We start from the raw sequence: 23,581 nt of genomic DNA on the forward strand, positions 1-23,581 counted from the left end.
ATCCACCTCCTCTTGTTTCTCATCTGTCTTAGCACAGTCTGAATTTTCCTGCAGCTCGTTTCCTCTGTCTGCATTTGAAGAGAGCGTCGAAATTTCGAAAGAATGGTTTTCTACAAACAACTTTATAGCCTCCGCTACTTTTAAGGAGCGCGAGAATATGCTCGCGCAGTGCATCCGCAAACGCGTACCTGTTCATCTTCACTGATTTCATCAAGTCCTTTCTCTTCGCATTGTCTTTCTTACTGTTCGAGCCAGCCGAACCCATGTCTCGACTTACAAGTTGAATTCCTCTCGACTTACAAGTTTTTCGCGGCCGGGAAATTAAGAGCTCGAGAAACTGTTGGTGTTGTTTGTGTTCGTTCATGGTGGCGGGAGGGAGGGTGTTGATTTATAGTGGTGCGTAGAAATCCATGTTTAAACAGGTAATTGACATGGTTTTCCTATAAAAAAAAAAAAAAAAAAAAAAAAAGGCCATTTCTAACTGTTTTGAGTAATCCCACGGCCAGTAGGGAAACCCTTTCCCTTTTTTCCTTCCTTGGGCCTGAAGGTACAAAGTGCTTGCGCGGGCAAAGAACAGGAAACGGGGCCGAAACCACGTCATTTTATCGGAAAGAGATCGAAATTCGATCCAACGGCTAAAAACAGGATATTCTTTAAAAGTTATAATAACCTTGGCAGTTGAATCAAATTTCAAGGGTCTGGATTGGTGGATTTAGCTCGGGATCCCTTTTCCCATTTTATCGTCATTAAAAGAAATTGACGACATGCCATGTTTGTGCTTGGTTTTAAATCACTCAACATTGGAAGGTTTATCTGAAAGTGCTTTTAGAATAACTAAAACCGCTTTTAAAATAACTGCAAGGGTTTTTAGAATAAAATGTTTTTGGGTTTCAAAAGCACTTAAAGTTTTTCCAAAAAGCACTCTAAGTACTTTTCTAGGATTCACTTACGTTTTTATTAAAGATTGGTTCTAAAAACATTTTACCTAAAAACTCTTTCAGTCATTTTAAAGGCACATTCAATCGAGCCCCTATTCAAAATTGTTTTCACATTTGTCACGTGAACAACACTCGAGCTACTTACGAGGGTTAAATTGTCATTTTGGTGCACTTAGATATATGATTGTTAGAGTATGCGTTCAATTCGTTCATGACAGTGGGTTTAGTGAGGGCCAAAAGCCGTTCACCTTTTAAGTGGCTCATGGATTGTCCACGTGACATATACACACCAAATTGAAAAAATAAAAATAAAAAATTTAAAGAGAAAATTAATAAAAACCAACTTTTGTGGTATAATCAATAAGTTGTGTTTTGTCCTGGCTTCAAGAAGGGTTAGATTTCTCCCAATTCGACCAGGTCGCCATGAGTGGGGTTTCTGCCATAACATAATCGACAGATCCAAAATGTACTCCTACAAGTAAAGGAGGTTCATATAGATATTGGTTGTGTTTGAAAGGTTATGAATCGAGTGACAAGTCCAATCCCAATACTTGATTTCAAACAGCAATGCATCGTGTGCCTATATATATATATATATATATATATATATATATATATATATATATCATCTGCTAATACACAGCCAATCAGTTCATCTTTTGAACCTACTTCAAGTCAGGATGACTAACCAACCAATCTTGGGGGAAACACTTATGTTTATGTTCATTTCCGCTTAACTCTCTAACTCTTAAGTTAAATAAGGGAACGGGAGTAGGCTACCATGAGACAAAAGATATTCTTTCTAAAGCGATTCTATTCGGAACTATTATATGTCCAAGGTCCAATATTGAAATAATTTCAAATGTTTTCCTTGACTTTGTCCGTGTCAACAAACAATTTGAAATGCCTCGACTTTTTTAGAACATGTCCAAGTCAAATAGCAATGATTCGAAGCACTTCTTTATCTAAAAATGCCGAATTTCATCCAAATCATCACTTTTCAGGACTATTCGGAGTGAGTTCCTTGGTTTGGACAGGACATTTAGTTCATGTCGCCATTCCCGGATCCAGGGGAGAAAACGTTCGATGGAATAATTTCTTAGATGTGTTGCCACATCCCCAAGGATTAGGTCCACCTTTTACAGGTCAGTGGAATCTTTATGCTCAAAATCCCGATTCAAGTAGTCATTTATTTGGTACCTCCCAAGGAGTAGGAACTGCCATTCTAACCCTTCTGAGGTGGATTGCCGTAGCGAAATCACCAAATTTCTATTTTAAAAATAAGTTGATTTTTGAATAATGAATGTTGAACAAAACAATGAGACAAAAAAACGTACAAAGAAATGGATCTGCCTAAAATCTACTTGCTTTTGTGGTATGACAAGAAATTAGAAAATCTCAATCACTGTGTGCCTCCTATGCGGCTATATAAAGACCATTTTCCCTCATTCAATTTCCCTTTAATCTCGGTTCTCGCAATCCGAATCAAAAACAAAGTTGCACAGAAAATAGCAAGAATCAGCATAACAAACACGTTGTTCCACCCTATCGTGGAGATATACCCGGCTAAATGCATATGTGTGAACAAACCTTTGATGTAAAAGTTAAGCGTGTACTCCAATTTATCAAAAACAAAGCGTGTACTCCAATTTAGAAGTTCCTTTTCGAGCGTCCAAGTAGCAACCTGGTTCGAGTCATTGCAGAGCGTTCCATTGGACGGACATTTGAGAGAGTTCACTTCGGACATTATTCTCCTTTGGGCTTCCAGAAATTCGGACATTTTCTTCGAGCTGTTCATTATGCTGCAGAAATTGAGAAAGAGAGGTTAGAACAAAACTCCAACAAAAAAAAAAAAAAAAAAAAAAACCATGAAAGAATATCAGACTATGAAATCTTGCTTACCCTTCTAACAACTTAACGAGTTGTGGTTGTAGCTCTGCATCAAAATTCTAAAATACAAGATTTCAATCTCGTATATTTTGGTGTCTAGATCTTCCGATTTTAAGTCATAAATTACCTCGGTTTCCTCTATTACCGTCTGCTCGCTGTAGAGGTTTTCGTCCAAAGCATAAAGCTTTCCTAGCGTTAACGAATGGCTTGGAGATCCCTTGTCACCGAGGAGACCACTATCGAAACAAGCCCGTGTTGAAGAACTTGTTAAGCTAGATTTACGTAGAATCATACGCCCAACGGAAGTAGTCTTCGACATCTTTCAATGCTTCCAACTATTCTCTCTCTCTACCCCTTTCATTACTTATCTTGACCACCTCTTTTCTATCACCGTCACCATCGGAGCAATCGGAATCTCCCCGTGGTTACTGCACTGTTTGATCCACCTCCTCTTGTTCCTCATCTGTCCCAGCACAGTCTGAATTTTCCTACAGCTCGTTTCCTCTGTCTGCATTTGAAGAGAGCGTCGAAACTTCGAAAGAATGGCTTTCTACAAACAACTTTATAGCCTCCGCTACTTTAAAAAATGAACTTAGGTTATTTTTTTGTTAAATTAATTTTTTTTTTTAAAAAAAAACTAAATATGTAGACTACCGTAAATTAATTTTATGAACATTTTAATCTGAAAAAATTTAAATTCCGATAAATATTGGGTGGAGTTTACTCTGATTTATGGGCTAAATTTTGGGAGGAATTTGGCCTTGGTTTAACATTTAGCATTTAGCCCAATTTTTCCCCTTGGGTTGGAGTGAGTTTGGAGGGAAATTTGGCTTTTACCCCACCATTGGAGTTGGTCTTAGTGAGGGCCAAAAGTCGTTCACCTTTTAAGTGGCTCATGGACTGTCCATGTGACATATACACACCATATTGAAAAAATAAAAATAAAAATTTTTAAGAGAAAATTAATAAAAACCAACTTTTGTGGTATAATCAATAAGTTGTGTTTTGTCCTAGCTTCAAGATGGGTTAGATTGACCCGCAATAATACCTATAGTTTCTCCCGACCAGGTCGCCATGAGTGTGGTTTTTGCCATAACATAATCGACAGATCCATGATGTACTCCTACAAGTAAAGGAGGTTCAGATAGATATTGGTTGTGTTTGAAAGGTTATGAATCGAGTGACAAGTCCAATCCCAATACTTGATTTCGAACGGCAATGCATCGTGTGCCTATATATATATCGTTTGCTAATACACGGCCAATCAGTTGATCTTTTGAACCTGCTTCAAGTCAGGATGACTAACCAACCAATCTTGGGGGAAACACTTTTGTTTATGTTTATTTCCGCTTAACTCTCTAACTCTTAAGTTTGGTAAGGGAACCGGAGCAGGCTACCATGAGACAAAAGATCTTCCTTCTAAAGAGATTCTATTCGGAACTATTATATGTCCAAGGTCCAATATTGAAATAATTTCAATGTTTTCCTTGATTTTGTCCGTGTCAACAAACAATTCGAAATGCCTCGACTTTTTTAGAACATGTCCAAGTCAAATAGCAATGATTCGAAGCACTTCTTTATCTAAACATGCCGAATTTCATCCAAATCATCGGTTCTCGCAATCCGAATAAAAAACAAAGTTGCACAAAAAATAGCAAGAATCAGCATAACAAACACGTTGTTCCACCCCATTGTGGAGATATACCCGGCCAAATGCATATGTATGAACAAACCTTTGATGTAAAAGTTAAGCTCTTGAGAAAATATTTCCAGCAGTAAGATCCCAAAAATAACATTTGAACCCTAAATCTATCTAGAGCATGAGTGATACAATTTACAAGATTTGACAAGAAAAGCCAAACAATAATTCTAGACTTCACAATAAGACTCTTTACAAATTAAAAAGGAAAGAGATTGAGTTTCATTACCCTTGAAGCCCATCCTTGATTACACAAGGCATTCACACAATTAGAGGGTCTTCAAGTTCACTCCAAGATCTTGATGCTTCTTGTGTTTGTGTTCTTCTCTTCTTGGATGGTTTCTTCTTTACTTCTCTTGACTCCTTGAGGATGTGAGGAAAGAATCTCCAAAAGCACCAAAATTTTGGTGCCTCTAAATCTCCACACCAAGAATGTGTGGTGAAGAAAAGATAAATGAACTAAGGAAGGATCTGTTGCTAGTAAATCATCTTAAGTATGGCCGACCCCTTTGTAGAGAGAGACAGAGAGAGATAATCTTTCACTTTTTTCCTTAAAGAAACCTTAAAGAGGATATGGCTATAAAGTTGTTTTTATACCATCTCACAAGTCAGTGGCGAACTTGTAATAAGCCAACTATCACCCACCCTTGCTTAGGCCAGTTTTAGCTTAGTTATTGGGTTAATTTCCATTTAATTTTAGTTGTCATACAACTTAAACTCAATTAGAGTAGAAAATGGTACTTTGGCACTACATGGATAGTACTTTATGACTTCCGTTGTTTATGTATTCATTAGGCACTACATGGATAGTACTTTATTACTTCCATTGTTTATGTATTCATTTGGAAACTCAAGTATTTTTAAATTATGTTATAATATTATCAAGTATTTTTTATGTAGTTATTATATTGTAGTATATATTTGTTAAATAGTTTTATTTTTTTTAATTTTAGAAAATAATTTATAACGGGCATTAGTTATGGTCAATTAGTAATCGACAACGGCCATAGCATATGGTGTTAGATCTCAATCTACCACGGGTACAATCCATGGTTATATTGCATTTGACAATGGGCATAACCTATGGTAGAAACTGAGACTTTTTGTCACATCCAAAATACTAACAGGCACAGTGTTCGTGGTGGATTGCAATTTATTACGGGCATTCACCATGATAAACGAGCTTTTTTCTTCTAATGAAGTAAAAAAATTAAGTATAAGGAGCTAAAGTCATATTTTAATTATCAAATACATATATTTAAATAATGCTATACATCTTATCTGATGGTCGAAAAGTAAAAATGGTATATCACAATTAAAAATGCATATGTGAGTAGTACTACTATAACTATATATATATATATATATATATATATATATATATACACATATTTGATATATATATTAAAAATGCATATGTGAGTAGTACTACTATATATATATACACACACACACACACACACATATTCGAGTAAGTGCACAAAGATGTTGTGCAATGAAAAATAATATTTAAACTCTTTATTTGAATATATAAACACCCATTTATTCATAACATCAGTTCATCACGTCTGAAATTGTGAAACACAATTACTTGATAGGTGTTACTACAAGTGGTCCTTGGACCATATGATATGACCACCTTAGTCTAAATGACTACTTTATTCATTCTTGGAGAGCGTGCTTGCTTCAAACCCTGCATACCCACCACAAAACCGAGAGCAAATAAAATTTCAATTCATACTCTGAGGTTAATTATGATGAATTTTATTAACTAAAAGGAAAAAAAAAAATTATATAGATTGGTGTGTGCGTGTGTGTGTGTGTATATATATACACGTGTGCGCGCGCGCTTACCGGGTATAACGAATCTTGATTTTTCCGGCGTTGGGGTCAGCAATTGCAGCAAAGGCTTCTTGAGAGAGATCGATGGTTCCTTGGCATCCAGGAGGACAGTAATCCACAATTTTGACGACAACGCTATTCCCTTTACAAGGCTGTGGCACACCTTGGTTGGTGGCTCCGATGCATGTCACACTGTAGCGTCTTCCACACGCAGCTCTGTTGCCCCAAATGGCATCGCTTGCTGCCGCTATCATCACTCCATCATTTTGGTATCCGTTGCATGAGGATGCTGCACGTCCACCAAACAATACATGCATAATTAAGGGCATGCATATATGTTGCCAGTTTTGGCATATAAAAATGAATAGGAAATGATCTCCTAAGCACAATCACTAATAAACGAGTTGGGTTAGTGCCAAACTCGGTAACCCAAATTTTGACACGATCAACACGTTTACTAGTATTATATGCAGAACCTGATTCACTTCTCCAATTATTAGTATGCAATGTATGACATTTGTGTAATTATGAAGCTAAATTTGTTAATGTTTTTTTATTTAGATAAATAAATAAAAAAGATACAGAAAATTAGTCATAGGTTAAAATGTCACAAGATAAATGGGTAAGGTTAGCCTAAACATCACAACATATTTATAAACGAGTTGAGTCCTTCAACGCGATTAGTTGAATAAGCCGGGTTAACATATTTACACGGTTACAAAATGATATGACTACATATACACAAAAGGTAAAATACTTATGATTGAATAATAGATAAATTAAAATTCTGACAACACAAACATTAGATAAATGTTTATATCGCAATGAAATGTTATTCTTACTGTCTATTTGTATCATTTCTCTAAATATGATGGGATCCACATTTGTTAATGCACCCTACCTCTATTAGATAAATGGTACAAATAGATTGTAAATGTAACACTACTCAAAGTTTGAAATCTTCTATACATACATATATCTATGTACCAAAATGTTTGTTACTGTTCTAAAAATCTCCACCTAGTGCCACCTAGGTGCTAGGTGGCTGGTCACCGGCCCGATTAATGCCTAAGCACTTGAAAATTAAGAAAGGTTGCCTAGACCAGCTGAGGCGTCCGCCTAGCCCGCTCAAACCCACCTAGGCACCTGCTTAGGTTGCGACTCACTTAGACAGAAAATAGATAACTTTCAATTTGCATTTAATTTTTTCAATAAATCGTACGAGACTTGTTGGCTACTTAAATGAGCACACACTAGATGATTGTTTCCTATGTTTTCATTATGTTTTAATACTTCATAATACATATGTCATTCTGTTGACCCTAAAAATTACAAAACCTACGTGGCGCGCAGGCCGAGTAACTAATAAGCTAACTACGTCCTTCGGTCGAATGCGGGGCGTGCCAACTCGTCGGCCGAGCCTGGCCGAGGAGTAAAATTTGTTGATGTAGCTTTGAGCGCGTTGCTGACTTCTTTAACTTGCGATTGCGACCGAGGAAGGAACACTCTCGGTCTCTGGGTTCTACAGCCTGAAGACAAGGCTGCTAATTCTGCGGAGTTCACAAATCGTCCGAGCCCGATTCGGTCACTGTGATTATATTCGTGAGAGTATAAGCACGTCGAATCGAGACCAAGGTGTATGGGCACAGGTACTCGAACGTAATATATGTCTTGATGGTAAACGTAGTTCGGCCGTCGGAATGCCGAACCCTGAAACTCACCTGTGAGTATCCGATCATAAAACCACTCGGCGACCAGTACGCCGAGCAATGTAATTCGTAACACCTAACTAGGCCGAGAAAGCTTAGTAAGGTGACCTCTGCCAACAAAGGTTCGAAAACCTTTCTCGACCGAGACTTGGATAGATAATCGGTCGACCTCGACGCAGTGCTGTTTATCCAAACTGAAGATGCTTCTTGGTCGGCTGATTCTGCGGCAGCAGTGCTGTTTATCCAAACTGAAGGTGCTCGCCGGTTGCTTCCACAGTGCTGTTTATCCAAACTGAAGGTGTGTCGGCAGGAAAAAGAAAAGGAAAAAATCTCAAGGTGATTGAGAGGTTTTGCGCAGGGCAATTGTATGCTGAGTTGAAGGTCCTCTCTATGTTGCATGATCTCGTGTATTTATAGTACCCCATTCCTTGAAACCTCCTCTGATTTGGATTGGGAGTCCTTGTCCCATTTCGATTCTGGTTCGAACAAACCTACTCCCACTGGGATTCTGAATCTTCCTCCCTTTGAGGCTTTATTTCTTGCTGGTCGAGAATCCTGGTCGCACCAGGATTTCCTCAATCCTTCCTATTTATCTGGACCTCTTGAGATAGGATTCGGCTGACCCTGCCAGCTGGCCCGGGTTTTATAATCCGGCCCATAGCATCTGTTATTACCTTGGGCCGAGCACATCTGACTGCTCGGCCTGCCCAAGACTAATAAGCTAACTACGTCCTTCGGTTGAATGCGGGGCGTGCCAACTCGTCGGCCGAGCTTGGCCGAGGAGTAAAATTTGTTGAATGTCGCGTTGAGCGCGTCGTTGACTTCTCTATCTTGCGATTGCGACCGAGGAAGGAACACTCTCGGTCTCTGGGTTCTATAGCCTGAAGACAAGGCTACTAATTTTGCGAAGTTCAATATCAAATTCGGCTCTTACGATGCCGAATGTAGTAACCTGGTAACACCTCACTTTGCCCAGAAGGCTAATGAGATGACCTCTGCCAATAAGGATTCGAAAATCCTTCTCGACCGAGACTTGGATAGATAATCAGCCGGCCTCGATGCAGTGCTGTTTATCCAAACTGAATGTGCTTCGAGAACGGCTGATTCTACGGCAACAGTGCTGTTTATCCAAACTGAAGATGTTCGCCGGTTGCCTTCACAGTGCTGTTTATCCAAACTGAAGATGTGTTGGCGAGAAAAAGAAAATAAAAAAATCTCAAGATGTTTGAGAGGTTTTGCGCAGGGCAGTTGTGTGTTGAATTGGAGGTCCTCAAACTGAAGGTGCAGCTTTGTATTTATAGTGGTTATAAACCCATTGGATGATGGCTTTCCAAAACTCCGTCTCCCATGCAATTTCGTAAAGAATTGCAATTTAACCACAATTCTTCTCCGTCTCCCGAGTTGTATGCGTAAACGCATCCATGCAATTCCGTAAAGAATTGCAATTTAATCACAATTTTTCCCTTAACCAATCATCTTGGTCGCTTATCTCCTTCAACGCATGCATAATATTCCATGATGAGTCCACGTGCTTGCTTGATGAGATATATTCTATCTCAAATGGAACTCTAGATTGATAAAAATGAGCCATGTGGATGCGGCTCTGTAATGTTGCATGCATGCTTATCTCCATGCAATCTTCATTAATTCAAATAGAAAGTCACAAACCAACTCCATTTGATTGTGAATCAATCCAATCATCACATGCTGCATGCTTCTCAAATCAGATATGATTAATTCAATCCCTTATCCAACCAAAAAGGCATGACTTTGTAGACTTTCACAACTCCCGCACCATGTTAAACCCATTTAATCCATCCCAATCTCCTTAAACGCAAAAGATCTCTCTCAAGATAATTACCATGATTAAAATCAATAATAATATCAAGAAAAATCTGATTAGTTTTGGAGTCATCTAATGGTCTTAATGCAATGGGTTGATAGTGTAAAATTGGATCCAAACACATTCTATTTTGTAATTTATAATGAAATTATATATATTTTAAGTATAAACACACTTATTTACACAAAATATAATGAATTTACTTAAATCTGCTTAGTCCGCCGCCTAGGCCCAACTAGCACATAGTGTCGTTTAGAACCTTTGAGCATAAGATGTTTATGGTTCTAGACAAACTATAATATAATTTCATCTTATTCTTGGACCCTAAAAATTGTACGTTATTTCCAAGATTTAAAGATAAGAACGAGCTCCGAAGGCCGACTGGTACGTACATAAGAATTAATACCAATAGGAGCATCGACATCATAAGTTATGTACGAACCACCAATTCTCCACACCATGGCAAAACTAGCAGTGTACAGAACACCAGTTTCCCAATGAGGAAGTAATTTAGGTTGTGATCATACATTGAAAATGGTGAAATAAATACTTACGAACATAAGGAGGTGTATAATAAGTGGCTGTTCCCTCGTCTGCGTATGCTGCGGAGGGAAGGCGTATAAACATAGCCACCACGGCCACCGCAATGAAAACTCGCATCTCCATTCCTATTTTGTCTCCTGTAAAACAACTTGCTAGCATACTTTGTTTCCAGTGCAATACTTTGTAGGGCGAAATTAAAGGCTTCTGATCTTAGTTTCTGTGGGAAAAAAACGTAAATGCTTTGCTCCATTTTATAGTGGAAACCTGGAAAGTCAATAGTGATGTTCCATATGTCAGTCAATCGTCATATGCCAATTGATTATTGGGTTCTTTTGACATAAGCACATACAACATTTATTTTTTTTTGACAAAAACTCATATCGTTTTAAACATCAAAATAAAGAGTGATGATAATCATGATATACCCACCCCTCAATCCTATTATCCCACCTACTTTTTACTGAAAATTTTAATAACATATTTTAACCTATTGTAAAATGACTTTTGAAACCCTAACAAAATTAATTATTACCTTTTTTTATGACCAAAATAACATAAATTCAACATTTTGTTTCGAATTAAAAAAAAAAAACACTGTTATCTTTAACATGGAGGAGACGTTCCAAAAAGCAAAGAGAGATTTAAGGAGAAGGATACGAGAAGCTGTGAAAAAAAATGGCGGATGCAATCAACACACTAGCTCTAGTTGCTGCTTTGTTAAAATTTGAAGAAGAAAAAAGGCAAAAATTGAAGGAAAGCGAAGAGCCACCCCGTCCAATCTGACGGCAACCATATATTGCTGCTGAGGTTCTTGGTTCTCCACGTTGTTCTGTCTATTGAATATCCAGCACAGAAGCCAATCATCTAGTCTATGGTTACTCTTCTTCCTCGACAAGTGGCCTACTCGGCAAGGTTGAATTCGTGTTAAAAAATAAAAAGCTACATTATTAATGACAGACCGTTAATGAGAACCAGGCCGGGACCCTAGAATGAGGTTGGAGGTATAGATAATTACCCGCTTTTGAAGACCCGAAATTTCTAAGGCTTAATTTCCTTTAGGTGTGTCAGAGTGGCCCATGGCAAAAAAGAAATTATGAGAGGCCATTCGGTGATAAAGAATTAGGCCAATATTTAAAATTTTATGGCCTCGGTTTTCACAAAGCCATTTGTTGTTGGCATTAGCTCAAAAAATCTCTAGGCCGAGTGCAAACATGTTTTGGCTTGGTGTTTTTCGGCTCCGCTTTCTTTTATCTTTTGAATGAATGGGGTGGATAGCCGAATAACATGTCAAATAGTTAAGAGTCAGGCATAAACGATTAATTTTCTTAACCATTTGGTCTAATTGGAGGATAATGTTTGGACCTAAATTTACAGCATTAGTCCGTGCAATCAAGGCCGTTGAGTGAACATAGCTTCACACCATTAGATGAAAAGTGGAGATAATTCATTTTGTTATTATTAAAGGATAATCTTATGGTGTTTTATCATAATTATCTTTTAATAATAATTTATTATGAAAGATGAGATATGTATTTCCAACTAGAAACATGGCAGCACAATTCAAGCTGATTTGGATGTTTTGGCGTGTGAATATGTGAGTGGGATCATTTACTGTTTGGTATGTGGGACGGGACGAAATGTAGTGGAACGAGACGTTCCATCCCACGTTTGGTGCGCAAAAAAAAAGTGGAACGCATGGTTCCACATAACGAAATTTGGTGTGTTGCAAACTGATTATTGTCCATTCAAAGTATGGTGGGGATTAGGATGCATGCATTGGTAAAGGTTATGATGGTAAAGATTGTGAAGAAGCCTAGATAGGTTTGGTTTCTGATGTGATGTGATAAGCCTAATTTTTATTAGGTTTGAAAAGTCAAGGAACAAATCCCACGAATCAAATTGAAGGATATGCCTTAGCCTCTGATGCGGATCAAGTTCAGTTTTGTGAATTAGAGTTGCAGTTGGACTTTACAAAATTATTTGGCCGCGCCACACAACATTTGCTTGTATAAATACAGTGTCGTGGACGACATTCAAAGGCCCCTCCAATTCAACACACAAACTGCCCTATGCGAACTCTCGCTCTTCACGAAACCTCTCAACAACCTTGAGATTTTTATTTTCTTTTTTCGCCAACACATCTTTAGTTTGGATAAACAACACTATGAAGGCAGCCGGCAACATCTTTAGTTTGGATAAACAATACTGGAGCCGTAGAATTAGCCGATCAAGGAGCACCTTTAGTTTGGATAAATAACACTGCTTTGAGACCGATTGGTTATTTATCCAAGTCTTGGTCGACAAGGATTTTTGAGTCCTTGTTAGTAGAGGTCATCTCATTAAGGTGTTACAAGGTTACCACCAATGGCGTAGCTACCCACAAGGTTAAGGTGGGCTGTAGCCCAAGGAGGTTTTCTGTAAGAGTAGTGTTATCTATGCACTCATTTTTACTTCTTACATACCCTTCTCAATTTTCTGTTATTTGAATCGAATGAGTTAAAGAAGATCATTGACAGAAAATTAATAAGGTTGTGTTGAAAGTAAAAATGGGTTTATAAATAGAACTATTCTTTTGTAAAATCATGTTTATAGCTTACTCAATTTCAATAGAGATTATTATTTAATGTATATTTTATAGAGGATAGGTAATAAATAATACGTTTTATGCTAAAAATTATAAATTAGTTCTATCTCTAGTCCCTCTTTATCATATTCTTTAAAGAAAAAGACCATTTACCCTATATAATTTAGCCTCTGTGCTTCTTACTCAAGAAAAGAAAAATAATTTCTTTAAATCCATAATTAAATATTTATCTCTGCAATTCCTTAATTTCCATTGCAATTTTCCAATAAATGTCACCTTTGGTACTTTCTTAATCTCTATATTTACTTATTCTTGATTTAATTAGTAGGTTAATTATTTATATGGTTCATGAATTTATCGGTTAGTGTTATGATTTTGAGAATAGTTTATATTATATTGTTGTTCTTTTATATTGATTATTATATAAGTTTATATAAGCAAAAAATAAACATATGATTTTATAGTACTATTTTCAATTAGCCCACCCAAGAAAAAAATCCTGGCTCCGCCCTTGATTACTACATTCGGCACATTGAAAGCTAAATTTGATATTGAATTTCGTAAAACTAGCAGCTTTGTCTTCAGGCTTTAGAACCCGAAGATCGAGACGTATTCCTTTATCGGCCGCAGTCGCAAGATCAAGAAATCAGCAGCGAGTCCAACACCACATCAACATATTTTACTCCCCAGTCGAGCTCGGCTGACGAGTTGGCACGTCCCGCACACAAAAGTTACTAAATCTAAGCCGTTGAACATAATAGAATGGATGGGATTATAGGGAATTGAATTGAACACTGGTTAATTTTATTTCTCTTGATCGACTGCTAATCCGAACCCCTGAGTTTCCCTAAACACAATCCGATGGCCCTTCTTATATCCAAACTGTTCCCTAAGCAGCTGGATCAAGATGACACTTAATTGCCTAGCTGAAATAACGAGAACCATTAGCAATCCGGACCGATGAGAGACGTAATATATGAGTGTTAGTCCGTGAAATAACTCGAATTTCAAATCAATCACTTGAAATACTTATGTTTTTTGGGATTTTCAATGTTCGGTTCGTAGATCTACTCCAAATTGAGCCGAGTTGTACTGCAAGAGCACAATGATGTGAAGTTGTGCTGCAAGCAAATAGTAGAGGAGGCAATAAAGCGGGGAGCAACGGACAATTTGACGCTTGTCATGGTAAGTTTCCACTTGGAGCCACCTCCACATGTTGTGGTAAAGAGACCTCGAGTCAGACGAAGCATTTCTGCTGAGGGACTTCAGAATCTCAAATTCTTCTTAGACAGATAGAATCACTCGTTTATTTGTCCATAATTCCCTGATGGGCAACTGGTCAGCAATAATACAGCCAATGGACCTGAGTTCGCCCTATTTATATACATTCATCCAAAATCTGGTGCTCGAATCGGTTCCAGAGAACAAGGATACATAAGATGTTTGTATTATCGAGTTTTGGAATAAATACTTGTATCCTATTGGCGAACGATAGAGTTAGAAAGCTTATTCGACGAAAGAACACATTGTATATCCGAGGTATTCAGGCTGGTCGGTTAACGGAGAGATTGTAATGTTATTGTACCTTAGTTTTTCAAGTCGTGTGCATAAATTTTATCTGTTAGAACTCAAAATTTGTAATTCTTAAGATTACTGTTATTCGAACAAGAGTACATAGTTATATACTTTAAAAGAAACCCAACATTCTGAAAGTTGCCTAACATTCTGAAAACCTAGAAAGCATCCCTATCATCTGTCGATCGCTTTCAGACGAGTCCCGCATGCATTTTTGCTTGGACGACCAGACTTTTTTGTAGCAGGCTCTTAAAACAACTTGGCCACGGAGTCGAAAAACTTTGCCTTGGAGCCGAAAACTTTAGAAAACCGCGTCTGAAATCCGTTCACAGCGATATCCCGCATCTTCTTCGTAATAGTATGAAGTTTCTTCTTCTCAGTCCGCATCTGTTCCTTTAGGTCTGTATCCTGCAAAAAATTCTCCCTCCCGAGTCTTCTGGCAAGCTTGTCAACCACCCCTTTTTGTCGGCGCTCCTTATGTTGTTGATCCCTCGGGGACCGGACATCTTTCGCGAAGCTGTTGATGGCACAAGTCACTGCTTGATATGGCAGCTTATCTAGGCCATCTGACCAATGTCGACAGATTGCAAGCGATGACGGGTTAACTCCCTTTGATTTTAACTTGCTTTCAGTTTCGGCATCGTCCAACTTAGCTGGCCAGCCGTCTAGAGCTGTGACGTACGCCTTTTGCGAAGAAGCATACGAAGCAAAGCGTGTACTCCAATTTAGAAGTTCCTTTTCGAGCTTCCAAGTAGCAACCTGGTTCGAGTCATTGCAGAGCGTTCCATTGGACGGACATTTGAGAGAGTTCACTTCGGACATTATTCTCCTTTGGGCTTCCAGAAATTCGGACATTATCTTCGAGCTGTTCATTATGCTGAAGAAATTGAGAAAGAGAGGTTAGAACAAAACTCCAACAAACAAAAAAAAAAAACTATGAAAGAAAATCAGACTATGAAATCTAGCTTACCCTTCTAACAACTTAACAAGTTGTGGTTGTAGCTCTGCATCAAAATTCTAAAATACAAGATTTCAATCTCGTATATTTTGGTGTCTAGATCTTCCGATTTTCAGTCATAAATTACCTCGGTTTCCTCTATTACCGTCTGCTCGCCGTAGAGGTTTTCGTCCAAAGCATAAAGCTTTCCTAGCGTTAACGAATGGCTTGGAGATCCCTTGTCACCGAGGAGACCACTATCGAAACAAGCCCGTGTTGAAGAACTTCTTAAGCTAGATTTACGTAGAATCATACGCCCGACGGAATCATACGCCCAACGGAAGTAGTCTTCGACATCTTTCAATTCTTCCAACAATTCTCTCTCTCTACCCCTTTCATTACTTATCTTGACCACCTCTTTTCTATCACCGTCACCATCGGAGCAATCGGAATCTCCCCGTGGTGACTGCACTGTTTGATCCACCTCCTCCTGTTCCTCATCTGTCTCAGCACAGTCTGAATTTTCCTGCAGCTCGTTTCCTCTGTCTGCATTTGAAGAGAGCGTCGAAACTTCGAAAGAATGGCTTTCTACAAACAACTTTATAGCCTCTGCTACTTTTAAGTTTTAAAGAATGAACTTAGATTTTTTTTTTTGTTAAATTAATTTTTTTTTTACAAAAAAAAACTAAATATGTAGACTATCGTAAATTAATTTTATGAACATTTTAATCTAAAAAAATTTAAATTCCGATAAATATTGGGTGGAGTCCACTTCGATTTCTGGACTAAATTTTGAGGGGAATTTGGCCTTGGTTTAGCATTTAGCATTTAGCCCAAATTTTCCCCTTGGGTTGGAGTGAGTTTGGGGGGAAATTTGGCTTTTACCCCACCATTGGAGTTGGTCTTAGTGAGGGCCAAAAGTCGTTCACCTTTTAAGTGGCTCATGGACTGTCCGTGTGACATATACACACCAAATTGAAAAAATAAAAATAAAAATTTTTAAGAGAAAATTAATAAAAACCAACTTTTGTGGTATAATCAATAAGTTGTGTTTTGTCCTGGCTTCAAGAAGGGTTAGATTGACCCGCAATAATACCTACAGTTTCTCTCGACCAGGTCGCCATGAGTGGTTTTTGCCATAACATAATCGACAGATCCATGATGTACTCCTACAAGTAAAGGAGGTTTAGATAGATATTGGTTGTGTTTGAAAGGTTATGAATCAAGTGACAAGTCCAATCCCAATACTTGATTTCGAACAGCAATGCATCGTGTGCCTATATATATATATATATATCGTTTGCTAATACATGGCCAATCAGTTGATCTTTTGAACCTGCTTCAAGTCAGGATGACTAACAAACCAATCTTGGGGGAAACACTTTTGTTTATGTTTATTTTCGCTTAACTCTCTAACTCTTAAGTTTGGTAAGGGAACCAGAGCAGGCTACCATGAGACAAAAGATCTTCCTTCTAAAGAGATTCTATTCGGAACTATTATATGTCCAAGGTCCAATATTGAAATAATTTCAAATGTTTTCCTTGATTTTGTCCGTGTCAACAAACAATTCGAAATGCCTCGACTTTTTTAGAACATGTCCAAGTCAAATAGCAATGATTCGAAGCACTTCTTTATCTAAAAATGCCGAATTTCATCCAAATCATCACTTATCAGGACTATTCGGAGTGAGTTCCTTGGCTTGGACAGGACATTTAGTTCATATCGCAATTCCCGGATCTAGGGGAGAAAACGTTTGATGGAATAATTTCTTAGATGTATTGCCACATCCCCAAGGATTAGGTCCACCTTTTACAGGTCAGTGAAATCTTTATGCTCAAAATCCCGATTCAAGTAGTCATTTATTTGGTACCTCCCAAGGAGCAGGAACTGCCATTCTAACCCTTTTGAGGTGGACTGCCGCAGCGAAGTCACCAAATATCTATTTTAAAAATAAGTTGATTTTTGAATAATGAATGTTGAACAAAACAATGAGATAAAAAAAACGTACAAAGAAATGGATCTGAATAAAATCTACTTGCTTTTGTGGTATGACAAGAAATTAGAAAATCTCAATCACTATGTGCCTCCTATGCGGCTATATAAAGACCATTTTCCCTCATTCAATTTCCCTTTAATCTTGGTTCTCGCAATCCGAATCAAAAACAAAGTTGCACAAAAAATAGCAAGAATCAGCATAACAAACACGTTGTTCCACCCCGTCGTGGAGATATACCCGGCCAAATGCATATGTATGAACAAACCTTTGATGTAAAAGTTAAGCTCTTGAGAAAATATTTCCAGCTGTAAGATCCCAAAAATGACATTTGAACCCTAAATCTATCTAGAGCATGAGTGGTACAATTTACAAGATTTGACAAGAAAAGCCAAACAATAATTCTAGACTTCACAATAAGACTCTTTACAAATTAAAAAGGAAAGAGATTGAGTTTCATTACCCTTGAAGCCCATCCTTGATTACACAAGGCATTCACACAATTATAGGGTCTTCAAGTTCACTCCAAGATCCTGATGCTGTGTTTTTGTTCTTCTCTTCTTGGATGGTTTCTTCCTTACTTCTCTTGACTCCTTGAGGATGTGAGGAAAGAATCTCCAAAAGCACCAAAATTTTGGTGCCTCTAAATCTCCACACCAAGAATGTGTGGTGAAGAAAAGATAAATGAACTAAGGAAGGATCTGTTGCTAGTAAATCATCCTAAGTATGGCTGACCCCTTTGTAGAGAGAGACAGAGAGAGAGAATCTTTCACTTTTTTCCTTAAAGAAACCTTAAAGAGGATATGGCTATAAAGTTGTTTTTATACCATCTCACAAGTCAGTGGCAAACTTGTAATAAGCCAACTATCACCCACCCTTGCTTAGGCCAGTTTTAGCTTAGTTATTGGGTTAATTTCCATTTAATTTTAGTTGTCATACAACTTAAACTCAATTAGACTAGAAAATGGTACTTTGGCACTACATGGATAGTACTTTATGACTTCCGTTGTTTATTTATTCATTAGGCACTACATGGATAGTACTTTATTACTTCCATTGTTTATGTATTCACTTGGAAACTCAAGTATTTTTAAATTATATTATAATATTATCAAGTATTTTTTATGTAGTTATTATATTGTAGTATATATTTGTTAAATAGTTTTATTTTTTTTAATTTTGGAAAATAATTTATAACGGGCATTAGTTATGGTCAATTAGTAATCGACAACGGCCATAGCATATGGTGTTAGATCTCATTCTACCACGGGTACAATCCATGGTTATATTGCATTTGACAATGGGCATAACCTGTGGTAGAAACTGAGACTTTTTGTCACATCCAGAATACTAACGAGCACAGTGTTCGTGGTGGATTGCAATTTATTACGGGCATTCACTGTGATAAATGAGCTTTTTTCTTCTAATGAAGTAAAAAAAAATTAAGTATAAGGAGCTAAAGTCATATTTTAATTATCAAATACATATATTTAAATAATGCTATAGATCTTATCTGATGGTCGAAAAGTAAAAATGGTATATCACAATTAAAAATGCATATGTGAGTAGTACTACTATATATATATATTAAAAATGCATATGTGTGTAGTACTACTATATATATATACACACACACACACACATATTCGAGTAAGTGCACAAAGATGTTGTACAATGAAAAATAATATTTAAACTCTTTATTTGAATATATAAACACACATTTATTCATAACATCAGTTCATCACGTCTGAAATTGTGAAACACAATTACTTGATAGGTGTTACTACAAGTGGTCCTTGGACCATATGATATGACCACCTTAGTCTAAATGACTACTTTATTCATTCTTGGAGAGCGTGCTTGCTTCAAACCCTGCATAGTGCATACCCACCACAAAACCGAGACGAAATAAAATTTCAATTCATAATCTGAGGTTAATTATGATGAATTTTATTAACTAAAAGATAAAAAAAATTATATATATACACGTGCGCGCGCGCTTACCGGGTATAACGAATCTTGATTTTTCCGGCGTCGGGGTTAGCAATTGCAGCAAAGGCTTCTTGAGAGAGATCGATGGTTCCTCGGCATCCAGGAGGACAGTAATCCACAATTTTAACGACAACGCTATTCCCTTTGCAAGGCTGTGGCACACCTTGGTTGGTGGCTCCGATGCATGTCACACTGTAGCGTCTTCCACACGCAGCTCTGTTGCCCCAAATGGCATCGCTTGCTGCCGCTATCATCACTCCATCATTTTGGTATCCGTTGCATGAGGATGCTGCACGTCCACCAAACAATACATACATAATTAAGGGCATGCATATATGTTGCCAGTTTTGGCATATAAAAATGAATTGGAAATGATCTCGTAAGCACAATCACTAATAAACGAGTTGGGTTAGTGCCAAACTCGGTAACCCAAATTTTGACACGATCAACACGTTTACTAGTATTATATGCAGAACCTGATTCACTTCAATTATTAGTATGCAATGTATGACATTTGTGTAATTATGAAGCTAAATTTGTTAATGGTTTTTTTATATAGATAAATAAAAAAAAGATACAGAAAATTAGTCGTAGGTTAAAATGTCACAAGATACATGGGTAAGGTTAGCCTAAACATCACAACATATTTATAAACGAGTTGAGTCCTTCGACGCGATTAGTTGAATAAGTGGGGTTAACATATTTACACGCTTACAAAATGATATGACTACATATACACAAAAGGTAAAATACTTATGATTGAATAATAGATAAATTAAAATTCTGACAACACAAACATTAGATAAATGTTTATATCGCAATGAAATGTTATTCTTACTATCTATTTGTATCATTTTTCTAAATGTGATGGGATCCACATTTGTTAATGCACCCTACCTTTATTAGATAAATGGTACAAATAGATTGTAAATGTAACACTACTCAAAGTTTGAAATCTTCTATACATACATATATCTATGTACCAAAATGTTTGTTACTGTTCTAAAAATTCCCGCCTAGTGCTGCCTAGGTGCTAGGCGGCTGGTCACCGTCCCAATTAATGCCTAAGCATTTGAAAATTAAGAAAGGATGCCTAGACCAGCTGAGGCGCCCGCCTAGCCCGCCCAGACCCACCTAGGCACCTGCCTAAGTTGCGACTCACTTAGACAGAAAATAGATAACTTTCAATTTGTATTTAATTTTTTTCAATAAATTGTACGAGCTTGTTGACTACTTAAATGAGCACACACTATATAATTGTTCCCTATGTTTTCATTATGTTCTAATACTTCATAATACATATGTCATTCTATTTTGTAGTTTATAATGAAATTATATATATTTTAAATATAAACAGACACTTATTTACACAAAATATAATGGATTTACTTAAATCTGCTTAGTCCGCCTAGGCTCCAGTCCGCCGTCCAACTAGCATATAGCGTCTTTTAGAACCTTTGAGCATAAGATGTTTATGGTTCTAGACAAACTATAATATAATTTCATCTTATTCTTGGACCCTAAAAATTGTACGTTATTTCAGATTGATTTAAAGATAAGAACGAGCTCCGAAGGCCGACTGGTACGTACATAAGAATTAATACCAGTAGGAGCATTGACATCATAAGTTATGTACAAGCCACCAATTCTCCACACCATGGCAAAACTAGCAGTGTACAGAACACCAGTTTCCCAATGAGGAAGTAATTTAGATTGTGATCATATATTGAAAATGGTGAAATATATACTTACGAACATAAGGAGGTGTATAATAAGTGGCTGTTCCCTCGTCTGCGTATGCTGCGGAGGGAAGGCGTATAAACATAGCCACCACGACCACCACAATGAGAACTCGCGTCTCCATTCTCATTTTGTCTCCTGTAAAACAACTTCCTAGCATACTTTGTTTCTAGTGCAATACTTTGTAGGGCGAAATTAAAGGCTTCTGATCTAGTTTCTGTGGGAAAAAACGTAAATCCTTTGCTCCATTTTATAGCGGAAACCTGCAAAGTCAATCGTCATGTTCCATACGTCAGTCAATCGTCATATGCCAATTGATTGTTGGGTTCTTTTGATATAAGCATGATATACCCACCCCTCAATCCTATTTTCCCTCCTACTTTTTACTGAAAATTTTAATGACATATTTAACCTATTGTAAAATGACTTTTGAAACCCTAACAAAATTAATTATTACCTTTTTTTATGACCAAAATAACATAAATTCAACATTTTGTTTCCAATTAAAAAAAAAAACACACTGTTATCTTTAATATGGACGAGAAGTTCCAAAAAGCGAAGAGAGATTTGAGGAGAAGGATACTAGAAGCTGTGAAAAAATAGATTTGGCATAAATTCAACACACTAGCTCTAGTTGCTGCTTTGTTAAAATTTGAAGAAGAAAAAAGGCAAAATTTGAAAATTAAAAGGAAAGCGAAGAGCCACCCTGTCCAATCTGACGGCAACCATATATTGCTGCGGAGGTTCTTGATTCTCCACGTTGTTTAGTCTATTGAATATCCAGCACAGAAGCCAAAATCATCTAGTCTATGGTTACTATTCTTCCTCGACAAGTGGCCTACTCGGCAAGGTTGAATTCGTGTTTCCACTCTGGCCTTGGATGTTAAAAAATAAAAAGCTACATTATTAATGACAGACCGTTAATGAGAACCACGCCGGGACCCTACAATGAGGTTGGAGGTATAGATAATTACCCGCTTTTGAAGATCAGAAATTTCTAAGGCTTAATTTCCTTTAGGTGTGTTAGAGTGGCCCATGGCAAAAAGAAATTATGAGAGGCCATTCGGTGGAAAAGAATTAGGCCAATATTTAAAAAATTTTGGCCTTGGTTTTCACAAAGCCATTTCTTGTTGGCATTAGTTCAAAAAATCTCTTGGCCGAGTGCAAGCATGTCTTGGCTTGGTGTTTTTCGGCTCCGCTTTTTTTATCTTTTGAATGAATGGGGTGGATAGCCGAATAACATGTCGAATAGTTAAGAGCCAGGTATAAATGATTAATTTTCTTAATCATTCAGTTTAACTGGAGGATAATGTTTGGATTCAAATTTACACCATCAATTCGTGCAATCAAGGTCGTTGAGTGAACATAGCTTCACACCGTCAGATGAAAAGTGGAGATAATTCATTTTGTTATTATTAAAGGATAATGTTATGGTGTTTTATCATAATTATCTTTTAATAATAATTTATTATGAAAGATGAGATATGTATTTCCAACTGGAAAGATGACAGCACAATTCAAGTTGATTTGGATGTTTTGGCGTGTGAATATGTGAGTGGGATCATTTACCGTTTGGTACGTGGGACGGGACGAAATGTACTGGAACGAGACGTTTCATCCTATGTTTGGTGCGCAAAAAAAAAAATGGAATGCATGGTTCCGTATAACGAAATTTGGTGTGTTGCAAACTGATTATTGTCCATTCAAAGTATGGTGGGGATCAGGATGCATGCATTGGTAAAGGTTATGATGGTAAAGATTGTGAAGAAGCCTAGATAGGTTTGGTTTCTGATGTGATGTGATAAGCCTAACTTTTATTAGGTTTGAAAAGTCAAGGAGCACTTTTAGTTTTGATAAACAATACTGGAGCCGTAGAATCAGCCGATCAAGAAGCACATTTAGTTTGGATAAACAACACTGCGTTGACACCGACTGGTTATTTATCTAAGTCTTGGTCGACAAGGATTTTCGAGTCCTTGTTAGTAGAGGTCATTTCATCAGTCTTTTCGGCGAAGTGAGGTATTACAAGGTTACCACCAATAGCGTAGCTACCCACAAGGTTAAGGTGGACTGTAGCTCAGGGAGGTTTTCTATAATAGTAGTGCTACCTATACACTCATTTTTTTACTTTTCACATACCCTTCTCAATTTTCGGTTATTCGAATCGAATGAGTTAGAGAAGATCACTGACAGAAAATTAATAAGGTTGTATTGGGAGTAAAAATGGGTTTGTAAATAGAACTATTCTTTTGTAAAATCATGTTTATAGCTTACTCAATTTCAATAGAGATTATT

The 23,581-nt window shown here is 37.2% G+C and overlaps 2 protein-coding genes across 2 annotated transcripts; both read right to left on the reverse strand.

Annotated features, from left to right (window-relative positions):
• Window positions 1-6,028: 6,028 nt before the first annotated feature.
• Window positions 6,029-10,685, reverse strand: LOC137746567 (EG45-like domain containing protein). Its single transcript, XM_068486585.2, has 3 exons — window positions 10,476-10,685; window positions 6,382-6,658; window positions 6,029-6,220 (listed from the first exon to the last, which is right to left on the reverse strand). Exons 1-3 carry the CDS (start codon window positions 10,621-10,623, stop codon window positions 6,214-6,216), a joined length of 432 nt encoding a protein of 143 aa, XP_068342686.2. The 5' UTR covers window positions 10,624-10,685; the 3' UTR covers window positions 6,029-6,213.
• An 8,544-nt stretch (window positions 10,686-19,229) lies between these two features.
• LOC137746481 (EG45-like domain containing protein) lies at window positions 19,230-21,508 on the reverse strand. The gene is made up of 3 exons (XM_088690102.1): window positions 21,299-21,508; window positions 19,559-19,835; window positions 19,230-19,426 (listed from the first exon to the last, which is right to left on the reverse strand). Exons 1-3 carry the CDS (start codon window positions 21,444-21,446, stop codon window positions 19,420-19,422), a joined length of 432 nt encoding a protein of 143 aa, XP_088546228.1. The 5' UTR covers window positions 21,447-21,508; the 3' UTR covers window positions 19,230-19,419.
• Window positions 21,509-23,581: the final 2,073 nt, after the last annotated feature.

Source organism: Pyrus communis, chromosome 2 (assembly GCF_041283825.1).
Source record: "Pyrus communis isolate YQ-2024b chromosome 2, ASM4128382v1, whole genome shotgun sequence".
Classification (NCBI taxonomy): domain Eukaryota; kingdom Viridiplantae; phylum Streptophyta; class Magnoliopsida; order Rosales; family Rosaceae; genus Pyrus; species Pyrus communis.